Source organism: Macadamia integrifolia, unplaced genomic scaffold, assembly GCF_013358625.1.
Source record: "Macadamia integrifolia cultivar HAES 741 unplaced genomic scaffold, SCU_Mint_v3 scaffold3158, whole genome shotgun sequence".
NCBI classification, from domain to species: domain Eukaryota; kingdom Viridiplantae; phylum Streptophyta; class Magnoliopsida; order Proteales; family Proteaceae; genus Macadamia; species Macadamia integrifolia.
The window spans coordinates 1-9,418 of NW_024869252.1; the positions used below are offsets into that span (position 1 = coordinate 1).

The following is a 9,418-nucleotide window of genomic DNA, read 5'->3' on the forward strand; positions in this document are numbered from 1 at the left end:
TATGCACTAATTGAAATACAAAGGGAGAAAAATAAAGATCTATAAGAAAGAAGGGAAAGAAAGAAAGGAAAAAAAGAAAAAAAAAAAATGAAAGAAAAAACAAGTGTCAGAGGGAGCTCCAAGAAAGAGATGGAAGAAAGACTGACAGCCAGGAAGTAGGATGAGGAAGCAATGATTAGGGAAGGTTTGTGTATAGGTAGTTGTACCCAGAGTAAGTGGACTATGCCATGATTCACCTGATATGCATGAGATTCTCTATAGTATGTATGTATTTTCATATATAAAATTGATTTTAAAGCACAGTTTATAAAAGAGGTTTTAAGCATAGTTTCATGTCTGCCAAGAAACGGGGAGGTGAAACCTAGGTCAAGATACTATCCAGATCCTTTGAACTTAAGAGTAAGATAAGGGAGAGGAGTTGAGACAGGTTAATAAACTACCCGATGAGATGATATGAACAAGAGATTTTAACAAATTATAAAAGATGTTTTTATGCATGTATAAGAAAGGTATGATACTATAAATCATGTATTATGTACTAAGTGTGATTATGCCATGATCTTACTGAGCTAATTCCCTTTAACTCACCCCACTACAGTTTCATGTCTCACAGATCAGGTGGCACAGAGGAAAGGTCAATTGATGAGAATTGAAGAAATATATTTTTGGAGGATTAAACGTATTTTATTGTATTTGGTACATTGGGTACATGATTTATATGATTTGATTTATGGAGATTTGATTTTTATATTTGAGTTTTATAGATTTTATGTATATTTGATGAAATTGATCAGAGTGCACAGCGGAAGCACGGTGGGTCCTGAGAATAGTAAGAGGAATAGTAGAAGTGGGTCCATGATTAGTTGAGTAAAGTTTTAAGGTTTCAAAGTTGATTGGTCATTTTTATATCGTTATTTAACGATGGCCTGCAAAGTATCTCTCCCAGATTTGGGGGCGTTACACAACATGCTCCCATCAACCTTCGAAGGTTTCACAAAACCAAGCTTCATCCCATCAACTCGTTCCAAGGATTTAGCAGAGACAAGATTTGCCCATGTTCTCCATCACCTTGTTGTTTCCCTTTATCTATCGGACCTCCATCACCATCATCACTATCAGTACGGCTACCTTCCCCAACATAGAACTTTCTACCACCATCTCTCTCACCCAAAATTCCCCCAAGGGATTGGATAGCCAATCCTGTGGAAGAAGAAAGGGCAGCCATGGCCAAACACTAGACTTCCTCACCGTGATGATATCATAATCCTTGGTCCTTTCGGCATCCATGGGACTCAACCCCATAAATTGGTTTCTTTCTTTCATTCAGTCATACTCAAATGTGCTCATTGACCATGTACGACAAAAAAAGGAACTTGAATCCTTTGTAGCGCAATAGGGCGTCTGGCGAGCATTTAACGTCCAAAAACGCCTTAGGCTGCATGTGACCTCCTAGGACTTTGTTTCTGAGTGTTTCTGACCATTGGATGCGTGCCAAACGCCCTATTGCGCCACAGAAGAATTCAGTTCCAAAAAAACATGTCTAAATAGTAAAAGAATTAAAATAAATTTTATAAATAACAATTATTTCTTTATAAAATATTTACAGTAAAACAAATGCAACCTTAGAGACACTTATTTTTGTTATTGATAATTAAAATAAAGTTGAAGGGGGAAAAAGATAGAGAGAAACAATTGGACCGAGTTTGAAAAAGATAGAGAGAAACAATTGGACCAAGTTTTCCTGCAACCACAGAGAATGGGAATTCAAACACAGTGGATGATCCAGGCCACCTTATGGGGAAGGGGGGAAGGGGGGGGGGGAGAGGTGGAATTTCCAACCTTCGATTGCATGATGAACCTCACTGTGTAATCAAGGAAACTTTGTCCTTAACAATTCGTCCTCTTACTTCAAACAGAAGAACAGAGAAAACGATGGTATAGACCAATCATTCAATCGACGGTGAAGGGTTGCGTCTCCCTCTTAAGTTGTTTCCCCAGTTAGAAATCCACCTTGGGCCTATATATCTAGGATAACCCAATGATAAAAGGACCAAGACAAGTTAACTAGCTTCCCTTGTTAGAAAACATTGTTCAGGATCAATTTGATTCCATTCCTTACTGGTAATGATTAAAAGAAACTGAGGGATAAATGATACTGCTATAGATAATTTGTGAAAGTAAATCCAGTCCCAAAGTATGTAAAGAAGATTCCCTCCAATGTTTGTTGGATATAAGGACCAAGAATAACTTTTGTAAAGAGATTCAATCTCCTCATTCATGGCAACAATCCACTGAGTGAAAATAGAACCCATGATAACCTCTTGATAAGTAGAGGGCTCTTCTATGTTCTCAACTACAAATAATGCATAAGCAACAAAATCAGTGTACCTTCTAACGCCTTGTACAACCCTTGCGTGACAAGCTTTTATCTTGATACGCCATAGGCTAAAACTACTTCTCCAGTCAAATTTCTCTTTCTCATACTTAGCAGTTGAGACGTGTTCAGCCACTGTAACAAAACACCGGTAACTACTTGGCTCTAACACCACATTGTTGAGGGTAAACCAAGAAATAGCGGAAGTCACCTACTAAATGCTGGTCTTAATTACACGAGAAAAAAAGATGCAAAACATATACACACAAGATAATTTACGTGGTTCAGCTTTTAGCTTACGTCCACCGGTGAAGACAAGAAGATGAATTCACTATCAAGCAACTGGAGAATACAAGAACACTCTCACACTAACCCAAAGCTACACCCATCGGAACTCTTCCTATTTCTTACACTGAAATATTAGAGTTCAATGGGGGGTATTTCTGCTTTAGGTAAGTGTGAGAGAGTGTTCTTATGTTCTCCAGTTGCTTGATAGTGAAATCATATCAGTGTCTACACCCGCGGACATTCGGCTAAATCTTGTTTCTAGTGTGTGTGTGTGTGTGTGTGTGTGTGTTTTGCATCATTTTTCTCGTGCCATTAAGACCCGCAGTTGGTAGGCAATTTCCGCTATTTCCTGGTTTATCAACACAAACTACAACCCATATGGGTTCAATCATTCCTTTGTTCTTTTTTGTAATGTGATCACTACTTCAATCTTCCTCTAAAAAGGCATCCATGCATAACTCAACCAAAACAAAATACCTGAACTTGGTGGTGTAAAAGATATGCTCTGATGTTCCTGATGACCAAACGATCACCTCCTTGTCCATTTCCTAGATTTCCTTGATAGTGCTGATGAAGTGAAAGAGCTGCAATCATAGGTATACTAATCATACCCTTGGAATCAACGAACCATTGATCAATCTCTTCAATGGCTTAACTGACTTGGTACCAGTATCTTGATGTCAAGGTACAGCATTGAGAAGCATTACAAGAACAAGCAGAGGATCATTGCTGTGCTCCTTATTATAATCCTCAGTGTCATTCAGACCATCTTTAGTCTCCCTTCGATTGTAGTTGTAGCTCTGTAGTTGATTGGTGCTGCATCCCTTACCAAAATTCATTACCCTTTCCACTCCTCTGGCTGATATTAACTCTGTTTCGCACCAATTTCTAGCCATTGTAGTACCCCATTTCTTTTCCCTCCCTTTTGGGTGCATTTATATATGAATTTGAGCCAAAAAGAGTGGAAGCTTTAGTACTGAACTTGCCTTACCTGGTCAATTTATCCAATTCTATTGTCCTTTGCCAATTTGATATCTCAACGGGTCTTCAAAACCATAAGTTCAACAACCTACACAGCCATAGGGCTTCTGATAAACAGATCAAAGGTGGGGATAAAAGGCTGATGACTCCCAAGAGCCCTTATTGACGGAGTCATTTGGCACCTCGATGTCCACTCATCACATCCTAAAGTAGAAAAAGGTCCCAAGGGTTCAATTGTATGCTGATTCAAGTAGTACATGAGCTGAGTTTAGAACGTCCGAGACAGTTCAGTTCCTATCTACCATTGTTGTTAAAAGGGGGAATTAAGGAGCAAAGCGTAGGACACGAGGATTGGGTTGGGCCAACCTATGGTGTACAAGTAGTTATGCCAATAGCAGCTCTGGGCAGCTAAGTTGGTAAGGAAGAATTTTTGCGCCATTGGAAATCCTTCTCTATTTGAGTTCTCGTACAAAGTTTTCTAACGAAACTTTGATAAGCGAGAGGTGCAAACACCGCAACGTGTGAAGTGATCTCATACTAAAAGAAACAAGTTTCATTTTGCAGCCACACCTTTAGCTGCCACCCCATACTTGACTTTCTCATGAACCTCCGCTAGCTCCCATGCAACCAAGCAACGGAGCACACAGAACAGTGTATGCTGGGAAAATCAGAACATTTTAACGTCCACAGAAAAAGGGCCCCAACAAATCCAAACCCAACCTTTGATGCTTGAAACTCGTTTCTAACCAGTTGGACAAGTAGAATGGAAGATCCAATCTTTATTTACTACAGATATGACGTTAGTTTTCGACTAACACCAAAAATACTGAGTTTGCACCTAGCAATCAACTTTTTCACTTCAGTCAGATTGAGATCCAAATTTATCTTCTAATGTTCCAAACAGCTAAATTAAACATATACTATTAAACCAAAATGCTTTATCTGGATGGTTATTCATTAAATTTGGTACTCATGGAGTATGTTCTGTTTGATCACTTATCTTACCAAAAGAGTTGGGAGTCCCATGATACCTGACAACAGGCAGCATAGGTTCCTACTTAGCTTCAGATTTAGGATACAAGGTACAAACTGCAGTTTTTGAGTGACTAAGTCAATGGGGAAGAATAAGTTCAGTTGCAGAAATTGATAAATTGCATTCTGTTTCTCACCGCAAAGCATCTGTAGGTGGCTTTCTAGTCTGCCATCCCTCAGCAAAACTGGGATAAAGTTGAGCCAGAAGATCCCGATTCAAGATAAATTCACGAGGAAGTTGCATAACCCCCAAGATGTTCACATCTTCATCAATGATGAAGCCTGACTAACACCTATTCACATTAAGTTCATAATATCAAGAGTTTTACATGTTTCATCTGAATGTTCTTAAGGAAATTTTTTTGTCTTCCAAGATACACAGTTTGAGTTGTTTAATTCATAGAATCACAAATCAATCCGAGAAATAAAATGAAATTCCCAATGCATAAAAGTGCAGCCTTTGGAAACATATCCAACAATTACAGTCTTACAGCTACTAATTCTTTGTATCAGTACAGCAAAAAGTGAACTAAATCTACATAGTATGTCCTACTGTACCATAAATAAGCAGAAATCTTGGGTATTTGAGTCCATTCTGCCTTAAATATTTCAAGCAAATTTATATTGATGTTTAAGGAGATCAAATATGAATTGCACAAAAAACTGGGTAGTTACATTGACATTTACTGGTTACAGACAGTAAATTTAGATGTCAAATGAAATCTTACATTCTAGTCCCTATCCTTTATTAAGTTGCCAATCATGTTTACCAAAGGAACTGTGCCCTTGGCCATAATCTCTATCCTAGAAGTATTGGAGGCTTGAGAAAATAGAGAAAGACCGAAATATATAAGCTCGGGAAGAAACAATCGAGATGACAAGAATCCATGCCAGTAATGTGGCTCTAGATTAAAAAATGCATCAAAGAACCTCCTTGTGCCTTGTAAATCAAGCTTGAGCAGAACATCCATACCAAAGCAGAAAAATTCCCTCTGCCTCCTCCTCTCTATGGGCCACAAATCTTTCCAAACTTCGGCAGACATTTCATCCCCTGAAAGCCGTCTCTCAGAGCCAAGGTACTGAACTATCGAGTTTGCAACTACCGGAGCGGCTGCAAGAGTTCTTGCCACCATATAACCAGTTGAGGGGTGCACCATACCTGCAGTTCCACCTATTCCTACGACTCTCTGAGGAAGCACGGGAAGAGGGCCTCCCATTGGAATAACACATCTCTCATCTTCTTCAATGCTTTTCACTTTTATACCTAAGTGTCTCAACCTAGCTACCATCCTTTCCTGTATCTCTTCCATTGGAACTCCAGGTCGGGCGACAAGAGAAGTCTCTTCCAGAAAAATCTGTTTGGATGAGAAGGGCATTGCATACAGAAATGTGGGGATCTTACAATTCTTTTCTCTCAACACCTCCTTGTTGGTCAGATGTGAATCTCTCCAATCCATGAAAACCATCTTATCCACATCAAAGGGGTGCTCTTCCACCTCTGCTAAGATTCCATAAGCCACTTGGTACCCAGGGTTATAGGGCTTATCATATTGCACAAGGCACCTCGAGAACCCGGTGGCATCAAGAACTATATTTGCCTGAACTGTAACTCCGTCGTTGCAAATTAAAAGAGATTTTGATTCCTCATGAATAACCTTAATAACCTTGGCTTGATGAAACTTAACACCATTTGATATGCACTTCTGCATCATTTTCCATTTCAGCAACTTCCTATTTACTCTACCGTAAGGTCTATCCAGATATTTCCGTGTCTTCTCATCCAAGAACACAACGGCACCAGACCAGGTTGTGCCGAGGCAATCAAGTAGGTCCATGGCTTCAAACTCGTCTACCCAGACACCATAATTGTTTGGCCAAATCAATTTTGGAGATGGGTCAATTGAACAAACGGAGAGGCCTGCTGCAGAGACCTGTTGTGCAACAGCAAGTCCTGCAGGACCACCCCCAACGACTGCAAGGTCCACAACCAGACCCTTTGATGGGTCATACATGGGGAGCTCGACCTCAAGATTCTCTTTTTTGGTTTCCGGAACAAGCTCCAAGACAGCACTACTGCGAGCCCTAACACAAGGATTCCTCCACCATGTCCGATGAGACCTCTTGGAACCAAACCTAAAGTGGTGTTGACCCTCTGAAGAGCATAAAAGATTGCGTTTCTCTGCAAACCCATGAAGTGGGTGTAGCAATCCAAGCTTATTGTGTGCTCTTAACAGAGTACCCATGGAAATCTCAGATGGGTTTTAGAAATCTCGCAAAATCAGAAGAGGGTATCAAGAATTGCAAGTAAACTCTAACTGGACTTGGAGATTCCCGCCTTCTGACCTGAATCTCGCGAGCTTCTCTGAAATTCACAACTGAGTTTAGCTTAAAACCGCAATTGGACTCTAAGCTTTGACAATTTAAACGGGTCCGGAGAATATTTTGCAATCATATGGATACGAAGAATACGAAAGCACACTTAATTTCAGTTGAAACTAGAACACTCCCTGCCAAATTGAATTCAAGAAAAAGTGTTCGAGACTTCGAGTAGAAAGCTTACCGCAGAAGAGGCGTATATATTGGACTTGGAGACGAATATTACAGAAATTGACAAACCATCAGGAAAACACCAGAGGAATTAGAGCTTTAGCGGCCATCGTCGTCGATAAATATTAGTGCGTCTCAGAATTTCGCATAGAAGATGACCTGTGCGTGGTGGGTTTGCTTTCCCCCGTCATGGGTCTTGAGCCTTTGACAAAGCCAGCTGGGTTTTACTTTCCCTAATTACTTTCATGCATAGGCCTACGAAGGAAGTAGTCCTACTTATGCGATTTACCCTTACACATAGGTATAACTAGTTTGGGTTTTTTTTTTTTTTTTGAAGAATTCTATTCAGAAAATGGTCAATTAGACAATACAAAGTTCAAAATCTCACCCGGAACACGGGAGCCAAAACCCTCAAAGGGAAGGAAAGAACCCATTTAGACAAAGAGTGGGTTATTCCATTACAATTTCTACTAGAAATAAAGGAAAAACGTGTTGAAACGCAACCCTAAAACGATGCAGAAGATAATGAAAAAAAAACAAAACAAACAATGCATACGGATTTTACGAGGTTCGGCAAGGTTGCCTACGTCCCCGGTGAGATGAGATCTTGCTTCACTATCAATGGAGAATAGGGTTACAACGCTCTTCCTCGCACCTCTCCGTATTGCTTGCATTACAGAGAAAGAAACCCTCGCTACAAATATATAGGGAAAAAACCCTAATCCGTATTAAACTACAATTGCCACCCTAATCCGGATTAAACTACAATTGCCACTCTAATTCGGATTAAACTACAATTGCCACTCTAATTCGGATTAAACTACAACTGAATACAAGACATTATACACCAACAATCTCCACCTTGGCTTGAATTCTGTCGAGCCTCCTATAAAGATAACTTGTAGACGTCTTCATCATTGTACCTCATTAAAGGCACAAACCCGCACCTGTTTGGTGCGTCCCTCATCTTCAACAATGAGTAATATTAATCAAGTCCAAACAGGACTCAAACTTCTCTGTAGTAACTGGCTTTGTAAGCATATCTGCAGGATTGAGATCTGTATGATTTTTTCTCAAGTGAATACTGCCTTCTGACACAAGCTCCCTGATCTTGTGAAATCTCACATCAATATGCTTTGTCCTTGCATGAAACACCTGATTCTTTGCAAGATGTATGGCACTCTGACTGTCACAGTGTAACACTGTACCTCCTTGCTCCAACCCCAACTCACGAACCAGTCCAGCCAACCAGACTCCTTCCTTGGCAGCCTCAACTATTGCCATGTACTCTGCCTCTGTAGTGGACAATGCAATTGTAGACTGAAGCATCGCCCTCTATGATATAGGTCCACCAGCCAATGTAAACACATACCCTGTAGTAGACCTCCTCTTATCTAAATCACCAGCATAGTCAGAATCAACATAACCTGCCAATTCTGTAGAACTTCCCTTGCCACTGAACATAACACCTATATCTTTAGTTTTGCTCAAATATCTGAAGATCCACTTAATTGCATTCCAATGCTCCTTCCCTGGATTACTCATGTATCTGCTAACAACACTGACTGCATGAGACAAATCCGGCCTACTACAAACCATAGCATACGTGAGACTCCCAACTGCGCTAGCATAAGGGACTTGAGACATCTGCTCCACCTCCTCATGTGTTGTAGAGCATTCCCTTTCAGATAACTTGAAGTGGCCAACTAACGGAGTGCTAACTGGCTTGGTCTTTTCCATATTGAAACGCTCTAGCACCTTTTCAATATACCTCTTCTGAGTTACCCAAAGTTTACCTGCATTTCTATCTCTAAGGATTTTCATGCCAAGGATTTTCTTAACGGCACCAAGATCTTTCATCTCAAATTCAACACTTAATAAAGACTTCAAAGAGACTATATCATGTTTGTTCTTTGCAGCAATGAGCATGTCATCAACATAAAGCATCAACAAAATAATGGAATTATCACTTGACACTTTATAATAAACACAACTATCATACTCACTTCTTGTGTAGCCAATCTTCATCATGTGGGACTCAAAGCGCTTGTACCACTGCCTAGGAGATTGCTTAAGGCCTTAAAGCGACCTCTTAAGCAGACAAACATGGCCTTCCTTTCCTTGTACCTTGAAACCTTCAGGCTGCTCCATGTAAATCTGTTCCTCCAAGTCACCATGAAGAAATGCAGTTTTCAC

General features: G+C 40.1%; 1 protein-coding gene across 1 annotated transcript; it reads right to left on the minus strand.

The window, feature by feature from the left end:
- Positions 1–5,299: 5,299 nt before the first annotated feature.
- On the minus strand, positions 5,300–7,483 carry LOC122067830 (lycopene beta cyclase, chloroplastic-like). Its single transcript, XM_042631675.1, has 2 exons — positions 7,236–7,483; positions 5,300–7,037 (listed from the first exon to the last, which is right to left on the minus strand). Exon 2 carries the CDS (start codon positions 6,916–6,918, stop codon positions 5,407–5,409), a length of 1,512 nt encoding a protein of 503 aa, XP_042487609.1. The 5' UTR covers positions 6,919–7,037; positions 7,236–7,483; the 3' UTR covers positions 5,300–5,406.
- Positions 7,484–9,418: the final 1,935 nt, after the last annotated feature.